Genomic DNA, 27,173 nt, shown 5'->3' with positions numbered 1-27,173 from the left:
AACAAACTTAGATTCAATAAATTTGTTAAAAACTTAAAATTTAATTAAACTTTAAAATTATTTAAGAATAATTTATTATATATTTTAAGTGATTTAATATATATATATATATATATATATATGTGTGTGTGTGTGTGGAGAAACGGTAAAAAATAAAGCTCCCAGTAGTTGTATGCTTCTTTGTCAGTCACATCATATTATGAATTAAGTTTTCGAGTTTTTCCTCTATTTCGCTATCTTCATGTTTCCGCTGTAATATATATGAAGACATACGCAACTAAATACAGGAATTTTTATTTTTAATGATATATATTAAGTCGAACTTTGTAATGTCCATTAGCTCAGCCATTTGTCGTTTCCAGAGACTGCTGTGGATCTCAGTCGCAATGAATTGAAAATGCATCAATTATAAAGACAATTAGCTGACAAACAACACAAGCAATTTCTAGATATATTACATTTGTACAAGAAAAAACAGACTTTCACGCTGTATTGATCACCAATTCACAAAATTTGTAAAAATAAAAAACTACAGAACTAACACGAGGCACTTCACAAGCTGCATATCCTAAACCTATGCACATGTGCAAGTTACCCGATCAACCTATGCACTATAAATTCCGTCCTCTGATATTGTTCATGTCTATCTACACCTACCATCTGTTATTACAACTTACAATCTACACAGATTATGATAACTTTCCCAACAACGAAACTGTATCTCAGCAAAAAAGACCCTGACAGACAAATCCCAGGAACCTCGTCCAATTTACAGCATGCCTGCATGCATATTGCAATGAGAATAATTCCAGCTTACAATCCGAGTTTCCATTATAGGAAGCTAAATAAATTACATGTAACATTCAAAAATCGTGGACGTTAATCATACTTGGTATGATGCTGATTTTATTCAGTGTCCACATATTCTGAACCCAATCAGTTGGAAACATCAAATTGATATGATAAACGAGATATAAGCACTTTACTTACGGAGAAATAACATAAGTCACCAATGTAAATAAATCATACCCAATTATTGCTTTTAGTTCATGAGAACTTTTCAATCAAAATATTTAATTCCTGATGGAGAAATTAAAAGATGAAACTCGTTTTTTTAAGTTAAGGTACATTAGGAAATTTTAACTCATTTTATTTTCAGCATATAATGTCAGTTAGTTCATACCCGTAAGAATCCATGTAATACTTTTTCTTAGGTAGTACGTCAGATTACAAAACACATTTACAAGTCTTGGGCGTTAGAAATAGCTTGTGAAAAAACAGGGTAAAGATTACCTGGAATAAACTGTCCTCTTGTCAAGTCGTGTTGAAACACACCAGGGGTCGATATTCTGAATCATAAATGTCCCTTACAATGAGCTTCAGATCACATCACATTAATTAAAGCTTGTGCTCGAGGCCTTGACCTCATAATGGTCTCATCACTGTGTTTGATCCATTCTGAGAGTTTCCAGGGCTTCTGCCACTTCCATTTAAACTGTAGCAGCCATTGATGATGACTTCTCTTCCACTTCCAAAGTTTTCCGGCTTGTCCCATAGCAGCTAGCCTCTTAGTTGACAACTCCCCAATGGGTATCATCTGAATATAAAACAATTACAACTGAAAAAAAAAAAAAAAAACAGTATCATCGTCATCAGAGAAACAGAATGGAGCAGGGTACCTTTCGTGCTTCGTTTAAAAATGTAGCCGACTCTGTGACGGACCAATTAACAACTCCAGGTGTGAATTTGAGTTGCTTTGGTGCAGGAAGTGACATTGGAGATAACGGATCACTCATTTCATCAGCAAGGTGTTTCAAGGACCGTGAATTTTCCTGATTTCAGTCAGAAACTATATATAAATATAAATGAATAAAAGGTTGTATTTAAAGATGTCTTGCGTGATCAAGAAGCTACAACTGATCTTAGTTAAGATCAAAATAACAGATATAAGTGTTTTAACCTCTGATAAAACAAAGGTTATGAAGTTCTAGACGGTCATTCAAAATCATCTGCTCCATTAGTAGTAAATCCTATACAAAACTAATTCAAATGCTTGTTACCGACAAACCTGTAGCTGTCTAATGTTGGAGCAGAAAAATTTTACCACACAAACTCATGTTTATTGCAAATAGAATGAGTGAATTCTCACCAATGCTGGTGTATTCAATGTGATGGCAACAGCTTGTTCCCTTATTTTTTCGTCCTTTACAAGTTCTTTTCTTTGTGCTTCACTTTGTTGTAATAGTGCTACAAGTTCATTTAGTTGCTCTTTCAAATCCTTAAGTTCCATATTCTTTTCCAACAATTGGCACCTGATAAAGATGATGCTAGCTACCGTTACTTAAAATATAGGAATAAAAAAAAGTAAATTCGCATTTAATATTGCCAACCGAAAAAATACCCAGGTAAAAAATAGAGCAAATGCCCAGTTCAGAGAGTGGATAAAGTCAGTAAAGAGGAAATAATCATATCTGGTAACAAAAGCATCTGACAAACTGCTCAGATTTTCTGGTTATTTGCTGAAGATTTATTTTTCCCTTGGAATACTAAGAAAAGTTCGTAGCCAGAAATTGATAACTCTCTACACAGCAGTCAAAAGATTTAAATACTACAAAAGCTAAATTAGTTCCTCAGAGTCATACGCACCTTGCTTCTGCAGTAGCATTGAACAAATACTGAAGCACATTCTTTGCATCTCCCATTGAGCGTAGCTGATTCCAACGACCACGGTTGTTTAACGTGCGTTCCCTTTCTTCTGCCTCAGTAAGTTGTGAAGCCATGGCTTTTAAAGCAACCGAAGACATGCACAGCATGTTCTCAAGAGAAGCTATTCTCTCAACTTTTGCATCTGGCGCCATGGATAACAGCCTAACAAACAAATGAGAAAACACGAGAAATACATGAGTTACAGCTATTGCTCCAAAATAGCAACAGAAAGACACCATGTATTTACGGAAGTATGAAAATAAATTCTACCTCAAATATCTGCTCTTTCCTTTCGGAATACTCAGCTCATCTGAAAACTGATCCTGCTTTAGTAAAGCCAACTCTTCTTCCAGTGCAGCTTGGCTAAAAAAATTCAATCAAGAATCAATTAAGTGAGTTTGGGAATGTGACATTTTTTACTGGAAATGAAAAAGGAGGAAAAATCGTGATCACTCACACTTGGTTTTGTTTGTCAAATTCAGCACGAACTTCATGCACATGAACCATGACCTCCACCTCCTGATCAAGCCACTTCTGGAGGGATTTTTCATTGACCTGGACATAAAAATCAGGTTACAATTGTCTAAAACAAATTTATTTGAAACTGTAGATGGCAGGAAAATCGATTTGAAAGGTATGGTAAGGAACTCTAAAAGCATACAAATTTTATTAAGCAAGTAAAGAATTAAACAGCAAAATTTCATTAAACACAATTTAAATAAACTTGTTTGTTACCCTGATTTATAACTCATACAAAGATTATGAATTTCACGAAGGATTCACAAGGATGACAAAGTTTCACTTATGGTTTGATTTTGAGTTTGTTTATTGCAAGTCATGTTGTCTCTTAAGTTGACAAATTACTTAATACAGTATGTAAGATAAGCATAGGTGATTACCAGCCCGGGAAGTAGATGTCCATTTGAATAAACTGAAAGAGACACCAAAAATAGCTAGTAAACTATATTATATACATCAATGTGTGTTTATACAGTAAAAGGAAAATAATTCCAAGTTTAGTTCTACCAGAGTTGTCACGAGGAGACGATTTACGGGCTTCCAACAGTTCTTTTAGCCTTTTTGTAGCCAATGTTGCTTCCTCTGTCTTCCTTTGAAGAACCTGCATATAATAATTAACACCTGATTTACTTCCTCTAATTTCATATCAATCACAAGGCAATTTTACACATAACTATAGATCTTTGACTTACCATTTTCTGGCGATGGTTTAGAGCCTCAAGTTTATGTCTTTCGTATTCATTCTTTCTTCCCTCTTTTTTCAACTGCTTCACATAAAAACAAAAATTAAAATCACAAGCACGAAAAGTTTCAAGTACAATAAACAAATGTAGAGTTAAAGTTTAAAATAACTACTATATAAAACATCAGAAAATAATAAAATTCTAGAACAAAATGAATATTAACATTCTATTGACCATTTGGCCACAGATAATTAATCACAGTAAGGCACATTGAAACTCTGCAATGTTTACACCATAAAACAAATTATGAAGACAACAGACATCTTTATAAAATTAAGCAAAACCACCTGGAGCAGCTCCTTCTCACGAGAGGCCTTCCATTGTCGAAATTGTTCAGCCTCTTGTTTCATTTTATGCTGCAACTGAACCTGCAATGTATGTGAATACAATTGTCAGAAATGAAAAAACAAAACAAAAAAAACATTTGATAATTCGTCCACTCAACAAAATCAAAACCGGCCTTCTGAGCCTTGATATACTGTATCTCAGCCTGCAGTCTTTTTGCAGCTTCTTCGCTCTTCTCTTTTTGCTTTAAGAGCTGCACCTGGCTTTCTTGTTTCTTCTTGAGGTCTAAAATCTGATGTTTCCATATTAAAAATATGAGTAAAAAAAAAATAAAAGTCTTGGTCTCGAGAATGACATTAAGGCTAGTAAAAAAATCACCTGTGCTTCCAATGCTTTCAACTTTTGGCCACGAACATCTTGGGTTTTATGTGCTAGCCCGTCTGAATTATTAGCAAGATTCTCTACCTCATGCCATAATCTGTCCCTCTCTTCCTGTCATTGTTAGTCAAAAATCCATCACTGGGATAAAAATAGACTTCTAATGCTGCACTTCATAAATATTTAAAATTAAATAAGTTCAGTCCAACCTGTACTTTTCTTTTCTCCTCCTCAAGTTCCACAATTTTCTTCCCGAAGTGTTGTTTGAGTGCTTCAGTATCAACTCCAATGAGCTTCATCTCAGACTGCAAGGAAAAAAAGGGCGATAGATTGAAAAAATCAGTAGAAAATCCATCACTCTGTTTGAACATGATGCAGAATGATATGATGAAAAAAGCCTAATGTTAGCCGCTTATGGGGAAAATCATAAAGTTCAACGCTCATTTACTGGTTTGCTTTTTGAGAGGTTCTGACTTGTCTAATACTTTGAAATAATTTGAGTTGACTTCTTAACGTTAGATAGAAGCTAGAAAATTGCTTGACTAATGTATTTATATTATACATAGATTCACGAGTTTGCAACTAATTAAATTTAATGTTTAACAAAAATTGAATTCTGAATTGAGCTTAATTAGATTAAAAGAATAAATTTCAAAGCAGACATTTATTATCAATTTTATAAAAATGAAACCTCTTTCTGCTCCAACCGCTGATTCAACTCATTCATTTCTTTATCCATGGTATTTTGTAATAGCACATGCTCCAACTCCTTTTCTGCTTCATCAGTTTCCCTTGAATCTTCACCTGCAAAATGGGGAAAGAAAAGGAGAACGTCCAAATGTTGAAGACTGAACCAAAAGTATAAAAGCTTCACTCAACAAGTCCAAACAAGCATAGTGGGGAACAACTTAACGTCTCAAACACATGGCATAACAAGCAAGTATAAATCCAACGCTTAATTTTGTATCATTCATCCCTAAGATTCCCATGCCCGTGTATTGTTAGCAAAGCACAAGAAAGCATGATGTGTAGATTTGATGATAATTTTGATGATGCATGCACCTCTAGTTGTTGGTGTTGTACTCTCCAATGTTCATTATCTTGATAATTTTGTACCATTCATCCCTAAGATTCCCAGCTCAGGTTATTTTGATTAATTGGATGTACAGGAAGAATCGAACCGATATAAAATGTCTTGTATGTTCTTGATATTTTTCTTTTGCTCATCTTGAATTTTTATTGATTTTGGCATTCATTAAATACTGCATTAAATTTCTCCCATCATCATCAGTTTTCAGCAAAGTTTTCTTTCAAATTGTCAAAAAAAAAAAAATTTAATCAATTCACTCCATCTTAGTTGTGTTTTTAGCCATTCTTTGTTCATATATGCCAAATGCAAACCTTCCATAAATGTGTAAATTCCTATGCACTAGAAGCAGGAACTGGAAATAAAAAACATACTTTTCCAAAACAATGGAGTAGGAGAACGAACTATTCATCCGCTCTCCCCATCCACCAGTTTTCAAATTCCTATATGTAGATATTCTTAAATGAAAAATAAAAATCAGTTTTTGACTAAAAAGACAGCTTAATTCATGTCTACCAGATATACTTCCAACCATGGGATGGTCAGATGAATCTGAGCTCTGAAAGCGCTTCTCAAGCCCATCAGCTTTCATAAGATAAATGTTTCTATCCTGAGAAGGAAAAAAAAAAATCATGAGATAGTGTTTAATAAACGTTAAAAAAAAGAGAAGCAACATGCATTTAAATTTTGAGTATTTTCCTATTCACATACTGCTGGTTCATCAATTTCACATCTCTCTACAAAAGCACATCTACTGCGATATTCATGAAGTTCTCTGTAAAGGTCCTCATTAGTGGCCTCGAGCCAAGCAATCCTTTCCTTAAGAACCTGTACAAGACGAACAGCAAGATATAATGAAACCGAAAGATCTAATGCTAACTTAAAGTTCAAGTCTCAGTTATGACATATACCTGCACTTCATCAGAGGGAGCTGCTCCCCGAGAACAGAGTTCAGCCTGCAAGTACTTCAACTGTTGGCGCATTTGCTGCATCTCATTGGATATTAAATCTCGATTAACCTGTAAAATTAACAATATAGACTATAGTAAATGAAACTTGACAAGAATGAATTTCCTTATCTTCCTCAAATATCAGAACTTAATATAACAAAGAATTGTGCAAACTTACAACAGGCTTATTTTGAATATTGCGTGCACGGTTTGCATACTTGAGAGTGTTGTGAGTTTCCTCGGCATTGACATCAGCAGGACTTATGCAAGCTGGGCAAAGGGGAACCATTTTGGGATTGAAAAGCATGTAAAAAATTTACTTTTGATTAGAGAAACAATATTATTAATTTATCTATACAGTACTGTATTAGATATACACATTAATCAATATGTCTCAAAAAGGAAAAAATATCTTCAATTCATCATGTAGAGTGCAAAGCTAGCATATGCTTTTATCTGAAAAGCAATGAAAGTGGCAGATATGCCTGGCATCGGAATCTTTTCCTTCAAACTGCATGATGAATTATGTCTATATGGAATGTAAAAAAAAAGATTCATTAAGTTTTCTTAAAATGTAATAAGAGAGATGAAAATACAGTCCAGCTGATTTTGTGATATTATATGATAGGAAGATACCCAAAAATAATGATAAAAAATGTCTTCGTGAACCAAGAAGTACACAGATGTTACTAAAAGAACTTAAAATTCGTTAACTGGCTCATACATTGATAAAATAAAAATCCCACTGCAATAAGCTGGCTTCAATTAAAACAAAATTAACTGGAGAGGAATATTTCCTGGTCTAGTTTAAGTGGATTGAACAAAACCAGAGCAGGAACATGCTTAAACACAGATATTCAGAGCCATGAATCAACTTTCAGCAGTATTACCTATCATGACAGTTTTGCTGTTTCCACCAAGTGAATCCTGCAACAAGGGCCAGTGACTTTGGATCAAAAGTTTCGTAGAAACTGACATTAAGAAACTAAGAATTCTTAGTTCCTACCTTAACTGGAAAGGGTAAGCTAAAAAGAATGTCAACACCAAAATTTAATTATATGATACACTGAATGCTTTTAATTTTGTATTCAGAAGTTAGTTCCTCAAAAGCCTGAAAACCGCAAATAATTTTAATTTTGATACACTGAATGCTTGAAATATTTATACAGAACATGGAATCCTTAACTGGCTAAATTTTGAAATATATAAAGTATGTGTGTATACACACACACACAATCATTGCAAGGAATTTTCATGGCATTTCACTTACCACTAAAAAAGAAAGGTATGGCAAATATGATCTCAGAAAAGCAAAAACAAGAGAGAATTGACTAGTATCGCCAGTTCTAAAAACTATCCCAATGGAAAAAACGTAATGAATCAGTCTTAGATAAGTAGGGGTTATATAACCTGAGAGGAATGGTTATTTGTGAAAGGAACAAATCTTGATGTTTAAACCATACATTGATAGTCTGCATATGTGTGTGTTTATAGATATAATGAGTATTCCAAACAACAAAATATCCCTAACCTGTAAGAGTCGAGTGAGTTTGCTATCACGATAAGGAACATGCACACCTTCCTTTCGCTTTTTCTCATCACCTAGTGCACTTATGACATTACCAAGAGCAAGAAGACCTTTGTTGATGTGTATTCCTATTGCAAAATAGTCATTAAATCCTTGTCATTTTCATTTCAATTATTGGAACACTGCCTGTGACACAGAAGTATACAACGTATTCAGGTTATCATGTATTGCAAACCTTCTTTCAAACGAACGCCATCAGAACCTGTTCTTTTAGCTCGTTCAGATCCAGCTAGATCTACCAAATGGAGCTTTGCTGAAAGGTATTCTTCACCCATATCCTCATCCGAAGAGTCATTGGTGGTAGAAACAGAATGGAGCTTGTGCATTTGTTCTAATGTAATTGTGAAAATGGCATGTGACCGACTAGTACAAGCAAAAGAAGAATAGCAAGTTATCAGATTAGAAAGAACAAATTTAATGGAAATCACATCACGGGACATAAGGAATTAAGTTAATTTATATGGTGGCATTGACCATTAACCTTTATCTTTTCCCACTTAATTAATGGTTGTATCTCTGCTTATGTTCTTTTTAGGGATCTTCCCTTATCCTCTTGCAAGAGAGTTTAAGTAATAAATTTACCACATTTACTGTTATCACTGACAAGAAAAACTGCTAATTAAGGACATTTAAAAAAAAAAAAAAAAGTAGCAGACAATTTGGCGGGGGTCTTATAAAAAGGACCAAAAGAAAACAGCCCAAAATGGTTCTTGTAAAAAGGACCAAAGGTAGCATGTGCCAGTGGTGCTGCCTTGAAAAGGTTTATGATGAAAGAAAGTAAAATTTCACATCAAACATTAAAATATCACCGGGCCAGTATCTGTAGTGTAAGGAAACTACAATTTTGCGAAGTATCTGAACACAAAATGACAACGTCAAGTATCCTTTATTTATTAGGTGGACAAGGAAGATTGAGAACTCATTTACCTGGACTGGTTGTTCATATTTGTACTTCCCGTTGCCCTACTTAAAGAACCATGTTCCAAGTATGCAGACATCTCATGCAATGTACTTACAGCAATTTCAGTTATTCCTGCCAGTGTTATTATTCCATTTGCTGTTTCACGAATTTGTATTGGTGACTTCCCAGGAACAGTTATTTTTCCAGAATGGCCATTAGAGTTAGAGGTGTCTGATTTGCCCAAAGATACCGCATCCAACAGGTCCCTGACCTCTTCCTTTAAAATCTTCAAAATCAAATGCATAATTAAGTCCCCGACAAGAATAAGAGCTCATGGAAACATTTCCTATTTCTATGAAGAGCAATGCACAAGCACAGTCAGCCAATGGTATTTTTGGATCAATGCTTCAAAAAAGACTGCCGTGTGGAAAATCATTTCGCATGGAACATCCTCAATTTGACAAGTTATTTAAACCTACCAAATAAGGATTCAAATTTGAAAAATTATTTTTTAAGGTTCGATTCTGCATATACAAACCCGCATAGCATAGTGGATATACCTCAATGAAGGAAACTCGCAACTGAAATTCTGTTTGATGCTTCAGTGTTTCAACTTTGTTGAATAAGGCACTCATAACCTGCGGAATTAATCCGTTCCGACAATTGTCATTGTAGCCAGTTCCCATGGTATACGTTTTCCCAGATCCTGTCTGTGGCAAGTACGTATGTCAAATACAAAAGATGAATAGAATGATCATTCTCAACTTGAAGAGTACTTGACATGCAAGGTGAACCTAACCTGACCATATGCAAGTACTGTAGCATTGTATCCTTGGAATAAGCCATTAACCAATGGGGCAACGCATTCATCAAACATGTCAACCGAAGGAGACCCACCGTTTCCATAAACATGGTCAAATGTAAAGGAATGCGATCCAATCTGAACCTGGTCATTGAAACACCATAATCAGATTCTCCGGAGCCAAAAGCACGAGAAATGTGCGTATTACCAGGGTCACTCACAGCTTTTCAACATGTAACAGAAAAATTCGAGTTCACAGTCACAATCTTCAAAGGAAGTAAGCTTTCACCACTGAATGCAGGCAATTTAAAGCTCGTCTCAATTCACTTCATACAGTACCTCGATGCTGAAGGTGTGTTTCTATAAAATTTAAGTCCATGATCCAAACAGGAGAAGTTTTATTTTTCTTAAGGTTGCATGTATATCTTTATAGAAATAATCATTTTATTTCCCTGTTCTGAGGTTAATAAAAAAGGAAAATTTCCAAATATAATTTGGGTGAATTGACTAAAAAAATCTTAAGCAATCTGGTATAAATTCCCAGAACTGAAATGATATGTAATGGCAAATTTTCAGTCCCATGGATCAATTTCATTGCGAGTAAGATAAAGAAAAGCAACGAAAAATGCCAAACAAGAAACCAATCCATAATAGGACAAGCTGAGTGACAATTACTCCCAGCATGAAAGAGGAAAATACCTCATCCCACGACTAATAATAATAATAATAAAGTACAAAAGTAAAACTCCGTAATCCCTTCGAATAACAATTTTATCTAATCAAACAATCCCAAATTGTAAGTAAAAGAAACATCTGAAACTGGAATTCTATTATTTTTTCTTTTTCTAGAAAAGGACCGAAGCAAATTCTAAGTGTCAATGCTAAATAAACAAGAAAGGAATCATAAACCATTAATAATAATAATTTCATATACACAAAAAGAAAGAAAGAATCTTCGAAATGATAATTAAGCAAACCCGGGTGCCGAAAAAAGAAGAAGACGCCATTAATTAATTAATTGTCCGCAAAACGACAAAGCAAATACTAATAATTATTACTATAGTAAAAAAAACAGAGAGCTGGAAATAAAAATAGAAAAGAAAAAAGGAGGAAGATGAAGTGAAGGAAGAAGAGAGATAGTACCTGAGGCTTCCCAGGCGTGACGGAAACACATTCAATGCAACCTTGCTGTCGTTCATCGGCAATGAGAGGACGAATATGAAGAGCGACTTTAACAGAGCAATTCTCCGATGGTTCCATGGGAAAAAGCCAAAAAAAAAACGTGATTGTATGTGTTTTGTGTCTGACTAAACAGTTAGGATTAGAATGAAAGAAAAGGATGCAGCAGCAAACAGCAGAAGATAAGAGAGAGAAGGAAGGTGGATTTAACAGCAAGAGAGAGAGGAAGTGGTGGTTGTTGAGAGAAAACGAAGAAGAAAGAAACAAACAAAAAAAAGGCGTCGTTTGAAGAGTAGCGAGGCAGAAACCGCTAAGCAACAACAACAACAACTTCAACACTATCAGTGTCACTTTTCTTCTCCTTCACTACTTCTCTTCTCTCTGTTCTATCTTCTATGGCCATGGCGACGGAGATGCACACTCTCTCTCAATTTATTTTCTCTATTTTTATTACCCTTTCGTCTTTTTTTAATATTATTTTATATTTTAATTTCTTTCCCTTCGCTTCTCTTTTCTCGTGTTAAGCCCCCGCGTCCAACTGTCTTCACTCTTCCCTTCCCTCTCTGCCACTCTCTTTTTCCCTCCATTTATTTTTTATTTTTTATTTTTTATTTATCTCTCTTCTTTAAGTTAATACCACCTCCTCCTTCTGCAGAAGGCCAAACAAACCAACTCCTAATTAATTTATTTATTTAAAAATAACTAATGATGAAGGGTATAATATATAATACAATTCTGTGTGGCGTGTGATCGAATGATGTAGCTTCGTTCGCTTTTCTTTCCTTGCTTTTCATTCTTATTTATTATCTAAAAGTTTTTCCGCTATATTTTATAGGATAATATTTTATCAATATTATATAATATTTTTTTTACATTTAAATATGATTTATGTATATATTAATATTTATGATTATTATTATTATTATTATTATTATTAGTTGTGAAATAATTTTAGACTAATCACATAATAACACATAAATGATATTCAAATATTATAAAAAAAAAGTTAGTTAAGTATCATTATCATATTTTATATATCATTAATATCATTAAATCCCATGTCTTAAATATTTTCTTAATCCAACTCTCCAAATAACATTAGAAACTAAATCATGATGGTAAAGTTTTAGTATATATGTAGAGAGAGATTTAAAATATGAAAAACGTTATGTGTAATAAATAAAATAAGCTCTCTACTATAGGCACTGCAGAGATATTTTAAGCTAAATTAATATGTGGAGAGAGATTTGTTTGTGTGTTTAATATGTAGAGAGAGATTTATGAGTGTTTGTATCTGTAGTTTTTCAAATTAAAAGAAATAAGGATTCCTCGATTTGATTTTCTTAAGTAAGACAATGTTAATTAGCCAACATAAGTAAATTAACTTATATAAATAATATTTAAAAGAAAAGTATTTAAAACCCTTTGATAAATTTATATATTTAGTGAATCAAGATTGTCTAGTGATCTATAATTTGCACACATGCATCGTACTTAAGGTGATTGTCTCATGATTTATGTAATTTACACACATGTATCTCTTTTGAAGGTATGAAAGTCATATACATGTTCTTAGTCTTTCATAAATATATGTAAGAATAATATATATTATCTAATGATTATAACATCTTTAATAGACTTATGTCATTAAAAATAATAAATAAATTTATTTACGTGAGTATTATTCGAACTCTACTCTATTTTAAAAAATAAAATTCTTGCTTAGATACAAATAAGATGAATTCAAGAATAAAATAAATAAAATATTCGTTTTAGACTTAAAATGAAGTTTTTAATTTTTTATAAACTAATATTTTTCTATTATATTAACTACAAAATTATGTTTAAGAAAAATGGTCTCAGTTTTAATACTAATATACCTCTATTAAATTAATTATAAAGTTATGTTTAAGAAAATAAAATTAAAAAAAAAATTAGTGCCTCCTAATATATCTTTATTTAATATATGAGTAATGATACATAGACAATATTTTTTTATAATATTTGAACATCATCATACCTGTCATTGTGTGATTGGTCCAAATGACACAATGATACCATTATGAACCAATCACATAATGACATGTATAATGATGTTCAAATATTGTAAAAAAAAATATTGTCTATGTATCTTTATCGTTAATATAAATATAAAAATTGATGATAGCATTGTTCGATTATGGAAAAGAAAAGAAAAGGATCTGTGTTTTTGTGGTGCAGGAGCTAAGCTTGTTGTGTGGAGTCCCAGGTTGCAGAGCCCAGATGGCAGTTTTGTGCTAAAAGATAAATGAGGATGAAAAGTTAGAGGAGTGAAAAGGATAGGCACCACCATCTTCAGACGTAGCATAAGGGCAAAAACAAGCTTTTGGGCCCTCACTCACATGTTCATCAGAAAAATTATTTATTATACATTTTTCTATTTTTTAATTAGAACAACAAGAACATTAAATACAAAAGTAATACTTATTAATTAAAATGAGTCTAATTACATTACACACTGACATGGAGAAGAAGAATTGTATTTCCTTTCTCAAAAAGTGTCTAAAGAGGGTTCAAAGTTTTCCATTTTCGGGAATTTGTTTTTTTTCTTTGCTTTAGCTAAATGCTTTCTGTATATTTTCTGTCTCCTCCTACTTTAATTAGAGGTTATAAATTAGTTATGTGTAGTTCTTTTAAGGTTAATTAGGTCTTGTAGAATAAGACAGTAGCTAATTTAAAGTTGTCTAAAAGTTAGTTTTGTAGGGATAGAACCCTCATAAATGAGGTGTATCTCCCAAATGCTTGTCTTTTATGCATTCATAAATATCAACTTTAATGCTTCAGACACAAATAAATATCATAAATTTAATTATTGTCGTTAATTAATGTAATGACATGACTATAACTTTTGTATTATAGACTTTAGCTAATTAATTAACCCACTCATTCCTTCTTCAATATCCTTCAATTCATCAATAAACTTGTTTATTTTTTATCCAAAAACAGTTTAATATTTTAGTTAGATAAGATTAAAAAAGAAAGGCATGAGTTGATCAACGAGTTAGAAACGAAAATAACAACTACATCATATGTTGATATTCAGATTAAATACTTAAACAAAAATGACAAATATTTTTAACATTCAATAGAATATTTTTTTTTTAAATAGAAACTCCATTTAAAATATCTAAATTTATAAGACAATTTGAACTTAATTAAATATGTAAAAATGATTTTGTAAAAGGTCACTCTAAACTATTTTTTGTTTTGCTATTATAACAAGGGTATTTATTTTGTATATAATTTTACATTTCTATAAATTAAAATTACTTTTTTTAATTGATATTAATTAATTAAAAATGAAAGTGAAAAAACAAAAGAATAAAATAAAAACATGTAGTTATTGTAAAAATAAATTAGAAATAAAAGTAATTTACTTGAAATAAACACTTCTTAAATTAATCTCCTCTTATTTTAAGTAATTATATTATTTTAAAAAGCTTATCTTAATTTTCTATTTTATAAATAATATTAAGAAATTGAAATACATTATATTTGAATTATTTATTATTGAATGTTTTTAATTTGTTAAATAGTTTGTTTGGATGGATAAAGTAAATTAATTTATTTTTTATGGTCAAGTTGAATAGGTATGGAGCAAAAGTCTTCTCAAGTCACTTAAGTTAGAAGGACAGTGGTTTAACTTAGCCAACTGAATTTGAAGGATTGAACTAAATAAGCTTGAATAAAAGGTCGAGTTGAGTAAGTCAAACATAAAGTCACAAGTTGCTTGTGACTATAGATAGAAATGTGTTGTCAGTAATCGAATGTCAAGTCAAGTCGATAGAGGCTAGATGTCTAAACAACTCAACCTAAACTGAAAGTTGATTTTTTGACCTTGAGACTTTTTTCATCTTAATCAGTAGAGAATTATACAACTTATGGAATTTCAATTTTTTTTTGTGAATTTCTAATTTTATTATTTAAATATTTATGTAAAATACCTTCTTAAAATTATTTAATTTCAATTTTATTTTATTTTTCCATTTAAACAAGTCATTTTATTTGATTTTTTTTTAAGTTGTCCAAATAAATGAATTAATTGCTAGATCCATACACAATATAATTCATGGACTTAAAGTTAATGTTTGAATATCCTCTCTCTTCTTTAATAAATATTTGAAATAATAATAATAGTAAGATGTGATATGTTTTTTTTTTATTATTATTTAACTACTTCAATTCATTATCCTTAATATTTTTTTCGTCATGAATATTGTATAACACTTATTGTTTACATCATATATCATCTTATTGAGCAATTGCATGTTATTTTCTTATTCATATCACGTATTATTCTTGTAATATTATTAATAATTTAATAAAAGGATATTATATTAATTTATTTTTAAAAAATAAACCAAATTAATGAAATTAAAATAATAAAGTTAGATCAAAAAATTATCATAATAATAAAAATAAAAAGTTCTATTTAAACTAGAAATAATCTAAATCTATACTATTATATAAAGGATGTACACATTTTGCTTTGCAATTTTATTTAATTTTAATTTAAACTAGGTGATTTTTTCATTTTTTTTTAAATTGTAACCATTTTTTTATTTGACCTGTTCTTTAACTTAATTATTTTCTAAAACTAAAATAATTTTATAATTAAAAAATATTTATGAAATAAATAATTTTTTTATTATAAAAATTATTTATGTTTATTTTTATTGATATAATTTTTTAATTTTTTATCATAAGAAAAATCGTTAACGCTCATGCCCGCATGTGTTTCATTAGTCTACGTATCAAAGATCAAGTAATTGTTATTTTAAACTAAAATAATTAAATTTCTACTTTTATCTTTTAAATTATCATTAATTTAAATTTAATTATTTTTTAAATTAAGAATGATGTTACTATTTTATTTTTAAATTATTATTTATTTTAAATTTTTTTAAAATTTAAACTAATAAAAAAAAGACACACATGTATGTATGTAGTAGACGTATTGACACCATTAATAACAATAACAATAATAATAATAATAATAATAATAATAATAATAATAATAATAATAATAATAATAAGTGAATAGCATTTGATACATGTTGCAAAACGGGTTCATAACACACTTTTCTTTATTCGTCTGTTGCGGAAACGAGCAGCGCAGCAAACCATCTTAATATAAGAATGTTTTATCTTAAATAAATCTTTTTGTTTGTAACATGACCTGGTAACATTACTTCATCTTGTCCCTAACATTAAATAAATCCGTATGCTTTTTTTCCTGATACAGCATTACTTTTCACTATTATAATTTTAAAATAATATATTATTGATACAGAAAAAATATCATTAATACTATTTTAAAAATAAATATTATAGTACGATAATTTGTAATTAGATAATAATATATAAAGGTTATTTTTATCATATTACGTGGTTGTGTTGGGAACTTGTGAAGTTGGTCTTGGATTCCATTTATGAGATGCGCGAAAAGAGAAAAGAAAATAGAAAATGTAACATATTTTTTTATGACTTGGTGCATGTGGGAGAGGGATCCAAAGCTATGCAACGTATGTTTCTTCTTTAATTTCTTTTGGAAGTATGTTGAAGATACCAAACACGTACCAAGATTTCTGAGAGCATAGCAGTAACTGGTTTGGGGTGTCTTTCTCGATCAGAGCATCAATTTCTGATTCTGTAAGAGGCCACCCATTTATCATTCTTTTTATGTATTGCTTAGATTTCAATCGTGTAAAATACAAGTCACGGAAAGCAATTAGCTTCCTTGGTCAAGAAGAGTTGGTGAGTGATTTGATGATGAAATATATTCATTTACTTGAAAAACACACCGGTCTTGCTGACTACGATCTTCACTTGGATTTCTCTACTTTTTCATTGGATTCTTCGGAATTTCGTAGATTGAGAAGGGACAAATAGAACGTCATGAGAAAAATAAGGAACCTTTGTGGTATGTTTCATCTTGGAAGTGCAATCTACGCTGATAAACAAGTTCCAGAAAAGGATTGTACATCATTGGACTTGCTCTCTAGCTAATCACTTTCTTACAAGTTAAAAGAATACATTTTTTGGGTTACAAGAATCGCTCACTTTTTGTCTCTTCGATGACCTCAGCCTCTCTTCTTCAATGCTTACAAGTTACAACGAAAGGTTAGGTTGCTTGCTAAATTGGAATCTCGGTTATGTTTTAAGGCTATCATTTTGTTTTCTTTTTAAAAAGCATGGTATTTCAAGGCTTCATCTTATTTAACTTTATCTAAAAGTAATAATAGTCTGGTAAATGGTTGTTTTCGATAAATTAACACCGTCTTAAAAATTTAATTTTAAATTAACCTGTTTTTCGTCTAACTTCACTTCATAATTCAAAATATCGATAAAGTATGAAATTTATTAGGAGTGGAGAAATGAAATTGTATTGCTAAAAACTGTACTGAACTAAAAACTGATACTGAACTGTAAAAGTGTTCAAACAAATTGAACTATTTTTTGTTTGATCAAACTCAACTGTACTGTACTAAATTACAATATAAACTGAACTGAATTACTATCTGAATTGTAAATTGTACTAAATTACAATATAAACTACTAACTAAATTGTAAATTGTACTAAACTACAATAGAACTAAACTACTAATTGAATTGTAAACTGTACTAATTTTAACTACTATACTATTTTTACTTTTTTTAGAGAAAAAATACTCTTATTAGAAAGAAAAGAAAACACTCACCTGAATATATAAATTAATTAGTTTATATATAAATTTGTTTGTAAAATTTCATCTCCTTAATTTTTAAGGTATAAATTACATGTAATTTATAAAAAAAAGATTTTTTTTTTTATTTTTCTTCCATAAATATTTTTGGATAAAGCTAAATTTAATTTATTTGAATTAACATATAACAAATTAAATTTAAAGATGAATTAACTCAATATTTTTCGCTTTTGTAACAAAGTAAACCTATATTTTTAATAAATTTACTTGTAAATAATTACATAAGAGAAAAGAAATTAAAAAATAAAAACTATAGTTATTTTAGGATGAAGTGATTTTTTTATTATATTTCAGTAAGTAGTTTTGAAATATGGCAGAAGGTGGTGTAAAACTTGTGAAATAATAAATATAAGATGGAAAAGGTTAACAAAAAATACTTCAATTAATTGAACCGAAAATTTATTAAATTCAGTTTTAAAAACTCAACCATAAAACAATATATTTAAGTTATAATAAAAATAGTTTAATTTTTTTTAGTATAATATAATACCATTAGTGTAGTGTTTTTCTCCTATCTTAGGATTTATTGCTAATAAAAGTATGTATTAAACAAACTTTATAAAAGAATAAAAAAAGAAGAGTCACGTTACATAATATATATTTGACAAGATTGATGTAAGTGAAGAACACTCGTTAGAAAGGTCTATAATTTATTAGAAGTTGGCTTTTTACTGACAGTTAGGTGATTGAAGTATGTTATTTATCTTCTTTTAGAACGTCAATGCTTATAGAAATAAAGGGTCACATTGACTCCAACACTGGTAAGAGTTGTTTTTAGGAAAATTTTATTTATTTAAATTTCAAATTCAAAATTTTATAACGATTCAAGCAGGATTAAAAAAATACAAATAAGTTTATTTTGTATTTTATAATAATGAAAAATTGTGAGACAATACATTCATTTTGAAAAATGCCATAAAAGAACAAATGGTTAATTTAGTGTTGATTATTATAATTTAATCAACAGTTTCATTGATTTATGTTACAAATTCACTTACTTCGATGTTATTTTCATTCTATTATCATTTGTGTACTCTTCATCTCACTACATCTAGTATTTTGAATTTTACCAATTCTACATTACACTTTATCGATTGTTAATGTGTTTTCATCTCCAAAATTACTGAAAAAACAAAAAAAGTAGAAAAAGTACAAATTGTATTATACATGTAATTCTCATTAAAAGTAAAAAGAAGATCGAATTAATTAAGTACGTAAGTAAAATTAGTTATCAAAATTAGTAACTTTCATGTCAAATTGATTTCCTTTGTCGATACTTAAACGCAAAACACTCTTATTGTATTTAAAAATAAATTTTTGTTATCTAATAGATTTAGTTCTAAATAATACTAAAACGTCAATCTAAACTAAATTCCCCGAAAACAAAATTTCAAATAACTGTCTCCAATTTCACAACTTACGTTCTTCACGAATTTATCATAACATTAGTTTTAATTCTATTTTTATGAAAATTCTTATTAATTGTGCTGTTAAAATTTATATACATATATATCTAGAATAAAATATTTATTTTTAATTTCAAATATTTAAAATTTTGTTAAAGACACTTGCTTAGGTGTTTTTGTTGTAAATTTCTTATTAGAATTAAAAATTTACTTTTAATAAATCATATAATAAAGGTTTGCATATATTAACAAGAATTTCAACTTATTTGTTTTTATCTAGAGATAAGGTATATATAATATCTCGAAATTGACAATTAGTGTCTAACCAAGAAGAAACTAAAAAAAAAAAAAAAAAAATCTTTATTTTAAAAGTTTTCGTAATTCAAATATAAATTAAAACTCTAATATTAAATAAAAATAAAAAAATTGAATAATATATATAAAAGAATACAAACATTAAATCTTAATATTTTAAGTTGAAAATTGTGTTATCTGCGTAATTCATATATTATAAATGATTAATCTTTCCAACTTTTCTCGATGAAAGAATTCCAAGAATGATATTGGTTAAAGTCAATAGAAATATGTTCAGATGAATAAGTGAGGCTCTTTCCAACTTTTCCCAATAAAAAAAGAAAATGATACTTTAACACCATTTTTTGACATCATTTTCACACTGCACACGTGTCAAAATGTGGTTAAACGATTTCAAATTAAAAAAACAAACTTTGGTTTTTCTCTTCCAAATATACCCCTACTTCAACTTTTTTAATTTAAAATCGTCCAATCACATTTTGACACGTGTGCAGTGTCAAAATGGTATCAAAAAATAGTGTTAAAAAATCATTTTCCTTAAATAAATTAATAAATTCACCTGTAAGATAATGTATTAATGAATCGAGACTTACATATGTTAATAGATTGGTGTATTTAAATAAAACAGATATATACTTTTTATTATATAGAATAACTTTTTAAACTTTCCAAAATTAATAATTCGAACTTGATTTTTATTGAAGTATTTTTAAAAAAATATATATTACCATCTAGCTCATCCTAACATAAATTTAAGGTTTAATTTCACTTTTCATTCTTCGGGTTTGTGTTATTTTGATATTTTAGGTTTCATTTATGTTTTATAGATGTGATAATTATGTAACTATCATTTTTATTAAATATTCAATAAAATTAGCTTTTAAGAAAGATAGTATGTTTATAAGGTGAAACAAGTGTTTGGTACAATAGTATGGAGGTGAAAAATTTGATCGCACTAAAAAGTGATGGATATAATACTTTATATATTTTACTCTTTTTTAAAAGTGTAAAAATAGTAAAATTTAGAGGTAAAAAACTTCTAAATCTGAACTTAGAAATCAAATTCATATTCTAGTTCATTTTTAAGCAACTTGAGAACTTTATAACAAGTCAGAAATTATTTACTAATACACTTCAAATCTTCCATTTGAGCACAGAACCATGGATTCAAACTCTCACTAGTCCAAACTTCAAAATGAATATTTAAACTAACCAAAACACCGTCAATGGACTGTCCCTTAGCTCTAGATCAGATTTCAACTAATTCATACTTCTAAAAAGTTCCAAATAACATATACTCAGACCTAAAACATCAGGTTTCTAAATCAAAACCCTATTTCACAAACTTGCCTAATAAAACCTCTATTTTCAACCACAAAACCTATGTATTTGACAACTCCTTACTCCTTACTCCTTACCTTAACATTCGATTCCATATACAACTTAATCACATACAATTCATACATTCAATAATCATTAAAATCACATCAAGTCAAACATTACGTCAACATACCATCAACTAACATCACGTAAACACAATAAATACTAGAATATATATCACAATTTCAATTAAATCATATTATCATCCAAATAATCACAAATCATACTTATAAATTAATCGTTAATAAGAAACACTAGCTCCCATTACCTTTTTAGAAGACCAAACTCTTCTAGAAGTCCCTATACCACTTTCACAGTTCAAAGAGCTCTATTTACACTTATAGACCACATAACATGATTAGGATACACCATTAGAACCATTATTCAGTAAGGAACTTAAAATAATATTCAAGCCATACATGCGACAGAGTAAAACCCTACATATATAACTTAAAGAAAAAAGCATAAAATTAATTTACTCTTTTTGAGAAACTAATCAGACAAAATTTAAGATCTCACCGTTAAGATCACACAGACAATCTCTGATCTTCAAACAGAAAAAACAAATGATTCTAGAATAATAATTTCTAGATAGATAATATATTTTAAACCAATAAATCTCGTTTATAACGAAATCATTTATATTAAAATTGTTTAATATTAAAATATTTAAGTATCGTTATTTTTAATCCACGACCATTTCTAAAATATACTTTTTTTTAGTTTTTCACAAAATGCATAACTCCGGCGAACATGCATATACAGTGTTGCTCACTGGGTGCTAAGAAATTGACACTCCATATTTGAGACACGTTGGTTTAGTTCTAAATCATACACTTTATGCTACTGGAAACTAGAGATTACTTTCAAAATTTACTAATTTTCACAAATTCTCATAAATGTTTTTTAATAATTTTTATTATTTGATTTATTTTTATATTTTTTATTTTTTTTTAATTTAAAACATATTTACATGTCAAGTTACAATTATATCACAAATATCACTTTTTTATTTTAAAAATAAAATAATTTTGTTGTATTCGTAATTGAAACCAAATCTAATTTTTATATAAGTGTTATTATATAATTTTATTAAATATTTTTTATTTAAAGTTAGAATTTTTTTAAAGTTAGAATGAAAACTTAAAACATAAAGACTAATACCATGAATTTAAAATTTTAAAAGATTAAAAATCACAAACTATTTACTACTTTACGTAACTTTTAAGTTAAAAATGAATTAAAAAGTTTAACCATAAATTCAATATGACATTTATATAAAAATAAATTTAGTTTTAATTTGAAAATAAACGAAATTGTTTAATTTAAAAAAGAAAATAAACTGAATTAAATAAAAATATCAAATATAAAGATCAAACTAAATATAAGACACGCACTTCTCATTTGTTAACGTGACAATCTTGATAATTGATCTTCTTTTTAAATAAGATTTTTTTAAAAAAAAAAGAGAAATACAAATTAATACACAATCTAAACTATTTAACGTTAATTATTTAAAAAATATTAATATAAATAATTAAATTGAATAAAATTATCAAAAATAGAAACTTTGTTAAAAAAACATAAGGAAAAAACGACAGAATTAAATTAATATTTAAATTTTATTTATTTTTTATGCTGTATTTCGCCGTGCATTTGATTTGATCGAATGGAATAATTCCGTAGAGCTCAAAAAGGGCACCTAAACCAAAAGGGAAAAGAATAGCATTGAGTATGTTCCCTTTTCTGCAGAACTTTATATATACATTATAAAGTATCATTTCTTTATCGGAAAGTATTTTCTAAATACTTTAAACCCTTTTTTTTTTTTTGTCTCTAAGTTAAGTTTTGATCTTCAGTTTAGTTCTCGCTTTTAAAAATGTCAATCTTTAGTTCCTATGATATGAAAAATATATCAAATCAGTCCTCATGTGACACAATTTAAAGAACAATAAATCATAAGTTTTCATACCTAGGTATCTAATATTTTGTGATTTGATAATGGAAGGTGTTATGAACAACAAATTACTTAATGAAAAACTTGTGATTTGTTAACAAATAAGACTGATTTGATACATTTTTCACATCATAGAAACTAAAGGTTGACATTTTTAAAAGCGGAGACTGAACTGAACATCAAAACTTAACTTAGGGACAAAAAAGGGTTTAAACCTCAACTTTGTATCTATCAAAATGAATGTGTCATTGGTGATAATATCTTACTATTTTTCTGAGTATTTCCTATGCTAACCATGAAAACAATAATGGAATGAAAAACACCACCTTTCTAAATTAATGAATAGTGAGGAGCTGCTAAGCATTTCCAAAACATATGTTTATCATCGAATGGTATGATTAGGCCGGGACCTGTTAGCAATAATGATACAAAATTGTCAAAAAATATATCGATGGAGAAACATCTTTCGGTTTTCCCACCTCTTTTCACATGCACACCCTTTTTAAACGCATCACAAAAATGAAAAAGTGTCCTTCATATTCACCAAATAAAAGTCATTTTTAGTTTTACATTAATAGTAAAATTATTTTTTATTAACTATCTTAACGTGTAAATACAAGCTAAGAAGAATGACAAACTAAAATAACAGTCACCTGATTAACCAAAAGGTTAAACAACATAAACTTAATTAGAAAATATAATTTTTTTAATTAATCAACATTCAAAATTAATTAACAAAAACTTAACTAAAAAATTTTAAATTTACAAAAAAAAAGAACGTTAATTAAGCTTCTATTACATAACTTACTTATTATTGTTAATTGTGTTTAGATAACAATATAATTGATATTAATAATCTGCTAAATTTATCTTAAGAATAATATAATCTTGGATTAAATATGTTTTTGGTCCTTAATTTTTCAGTGAAAATTAAAATTAGTCTCTTTTCAAAACTTTGGCCTAATTTAATTTCCAACTTTAAAAATATATGAATTTAGTCTTTTTAACTAAATTTTGTTAAAATTATTTGATGTTTCAAACACGTTTCATGATTACATTTGAGTTATTTATATTTAGTGACACATTTTTATTTCTGAGAAACGCGTTTAAAACATTAAATAAAGTTAATAAAATTTAGTTAAAAAAACTAAATTCATAATTTTTAAAGTTAAAAAAATTAAATTAGGCGAAAATATTGATGGAAATCTCAAAGGTGTAGCTGAACATGGAATAGGGACAATATACCGTATTTCTTTTATTGTTTTAATCAAATAATTTCACAATTCCCAACTGAAACTTCTGACTTTATGAATGTAATTAAAGATGTAAAAAAGGAAAAATTGCCCCTTTTAAAAAAGTGGGTGATGTAGATAAGTAATAAGATAGCTTTTGAGGTGTCATTATGATTGTGGTCCTGATTTAGTTATAGTTGGTGGTCAATTACCCTCATCTACTTTTTTGAAGAGAAACTAGGTTTTTTAAGTGAGAGAATTGCATTGGATTTATTTAAGCCTTGCATGTGCTTATATCATATGCCTTTCTTCTTTTCAGTGCAAGCTTCAAAAAGCATTTGTCAGCATCTGCATGTGTGCAAACATGCAAGTTGCCTTGTAACACACTTAGATTGCGTTCATAAATCTTCCTCTATTATTTACAATTTGCCCTTTAAATAAACAAATAAATTAACACAGGCACTTGTCTCTTTCTCATCTAAAGGTCTCATGACTCATGACATGATACAAATTAAGCATATTTATATAATAAATGCATATTAATTACTTCCTTGATTAATGATGAAAGATAAGATCACTCTATCTTTGACCTATAATGACATTATTAATATATAAATATAGACCTTTATTAGAATGATGCAAAACGATTATGTTAAACTGATATACTATAGTTTAGGAGAACTTGGTACTTAAGTTGGTGGCCCTGCATCTATAGCAATGATGCCTTTTATTTTATTGGATTTGTTTACATGCACTTCAACAATACTTACGCGGTTCGTGTGTATAGACAATTTTATAATGCGATATAATTTTTTATCTATTTTTGTTGTAATTTTTTAATCAAACAATTTTACCTTTTATATTAAATATAAATAAATATTTTCTCAGTTATGATAATTAACACGTACATATTTTTATTTTAAATCATTCTGTTCTAAATTATATTGTTGCAATTAAAATTAAGAGGACGTTTGTTATTTTGTTTCTAATTTTGAATAACTTGTATAAAAATTGGTGAAAACATTTACCTATAATTTTCTGTACAAACTTAAAATAAAAATATATAAAAATTCATCAAATTACACAACGGTTACATCCCTTAAACACCTACAGTGGTAGAGAAAAGAGTAATTTGCACAAATAAAAGAGTTCAAACGTAGTTGTCATTGTTGCATAAAAAATCCCTCTCAAGCACTTATACCTCAGTTAATGTTAGCATGGCCCAACATAAATTGTGGTAGAAAAGTCCAATCAAAGCCCAATGGGGTCTACCTTTTTCAATGGTGGTGGGCTCAAGCCTCGTGTAATATGTAGTTCTATCCGGATAAGGTACGATTAATGGGCTAAGTTCTTTACCCAAAACCTGAAGCAAGACACTCGAAGAAAAACGATAAATAAATTTGATTTAAATATTCATACAAATTTAAACAACTACTATGAATCAACCATTGTCATTAGCATCGTTCTTAATGAAATACATTAATAATTTGAGACCATACTCGTGAAAACATTTTCCTTAAACCATAGAAAATCTCAATGATCATTATATTAAAGAGAAACAAATTAATCCGTGACATAGCTATTTTTATGATTTATGTTGTATCATATCACCATATTATCCATGACATGGATGGTCTATTTTTTCATATGAGTCTTTTTCATGGTCACGGTTGAAAAAGAGGAGTGAATGGTCACATTACAAAGAGATTAACTTAACACAAAGTATATTACCATTAATGAAGCTATAATTAAGTCATAATTAATTAAACATTCCATTTTGAAATCTATAAATATAAGTAACAGGTAACGAGGTAGGTAATTGTACTTGAATACTCAAATCTTTACCGATTTGACATAGGAGTACCTTCTATAGATAACTTTCCAATTTATTGAAGAACTAGACAATTTAGAATTGGACATTATTCCCAAGTCAACACCTAAAAGAAGTAAATACATAGAAGTCAACACATAGATAACCTTCTACATATAACTTTCCATTAGTTTCAAGAAATATAGTTTTGCATGAAAGAAGCAAACACATAGAAACAAAGTTCCATTTCTTGAGAGATCAAGTCAACAAAGGAAGACCATAGTTGATACATTGTGTTTTGAAGAACAAGTGGCTGGTGTGTTTACCAAACCACTCAAACACAAGATTTGAGAAACTAAGGGAGCTTATGGGTGTGAGGTGTTTAGATTCTCTGATACCAAAGTTAACTCAATATTGGTAGCTCAAATATTAACGGTACAATAAATACTTATCACCTACCTCATCACTTCAAACTTATATTTATAGATTTTGGAGTGAGTTTTTGATTAACAACGACCTAATTATGTCTCAATTGTGGGTGATTACACTTTACTTATAAGTTGGTTTATTTTATGGTTAATGTTCGAACCATTAGCCGATCGATTCACCTTCCTAATCGTCTGGTCTTACTAGTGACTCACTCGTAGGTCATTGTAAAGGCTGACTGTTTGATTCATGGCTAATTGAATGGTCATACGATACACTAAATTTTACTCAAACTACAAATATATAAATTTTTAGATTGAAACGTCGTATTGCAAATGATATTATATAATATTATGAGCCTTGGGCTATGGTATTAAAATAAGTTAGAACTTTAATGATAAAAGTTGTTGTAAAGATTAAGGACTCGTGAATGAAGAAAACAAGGTTGCAAAACATTAAAGAAATTGATGATCAATATAGTGAGCATTACAAGACAAATAACATTGAGAATGAGATTTGAGGGCTAATTTAAAATAAAGGAAGGATCGAGTTAATGATGATGTTCACAATGCTCTCGAATCAAATGTGGAAAAAGTGGTGAAAAAAGCTTTATGATATAGACATTGAATTTTTATATAAAGATATCATTCCATTCAACATGTTTGGAAAATTACTTTTTTGTCCAAAATGTGAGATGATTAGGAAATGCATAGTTTATTATAAA

The 27,173-nt window shown here is 29.0% G+C and overlaps 1 protein-coding gene across 3 annotated transcripts; it reads right to left on the bottom strand.

The window, feature by feature from the left end:
* Window positions 1–423: 423 nt before the first annotated feature.
* On the bottom strand, window positions 424–11,745 carry LOC106768388 (kinesin-like protein KIN-4A). Of its 3 annotated transcripts, none has more exons than XM_014653528.2 (26): window positions 11,103–11,745; window positions 9,957–10,103; window positions 9,718–9,867; window positions 9,184–9,443; window positions 8,432–8,619; window positions 8,200–8,324; window positions 7,559–7,595; window positions 6,847–6,938; window positions 6,630–6,737; window positions 6,430–6,546; window positions 6,235–6,328; window positions 5,323–5,435; window positions 4,841–4,936; window positions 4,632–4,745; window positions 4,414–4,545; window positions 4,256–4,336; window positions 3,918–3,989; window positions 3,733–3,826; window positions 3,606–3,637; window positions 3,164–3,261; window positions 2,977–3,069; window positions 2,647–2,868; window positions 2,150–2,312; window positions 1,680–1,832; window positions 1,294–1,597; window positions 424–780 (listed from the first exon to the last, which is right to left on the bottom strand). In XM_014653528.2, exons 1-25 carry the CDS (start codon window positions 11,217–11,219, stop codon window positions 1,385–1,387), a joined length of 3,111 nt encoding a protein of 1,036 aa, XP_014509014.1. In that variant the 5' UTR covers window positions 11,220–11,745; the 3' UTR covers window positions 424–780; window positions 1,294–1,384. The 3 variants fall into 3 exon arrangements, with proteins under 3 accessions (XP_014509014.1, XP_014509016.1, XP_014509017.1); XM_014653530.2 differs by having other exon boundaries at window positions 4,429–4,545; window positions 11,103–11,742; XM_014653531.1 differs by lacking the exon at window positions 11,103–11,745 and adding an exon at window positions 10,181–10,791.
* Window positions 11,746–27,173: the final 15,428 nt, after the last annotated feature.

Source organism: Vigna radiata, chromosome 7 (genome assembly GCF_000741045.1).
Source record: "Vigna radiata var. radiata cultivar VC1973A chromosome 7, Vradiata_ver6, whole genome shotgun sequence".
Lineage (NCBI taxonomy): Eukaryota > Viridiplantae > Streptophyta > Magnoliopsida > Fabales > Fabaceae > Vigna > Vigna radiata.
The sequence above is the reverse complement of the archived record's forward strand: the minus strand, read 5'-3'. Positions and strand labels throughout refer to the sequence as shown.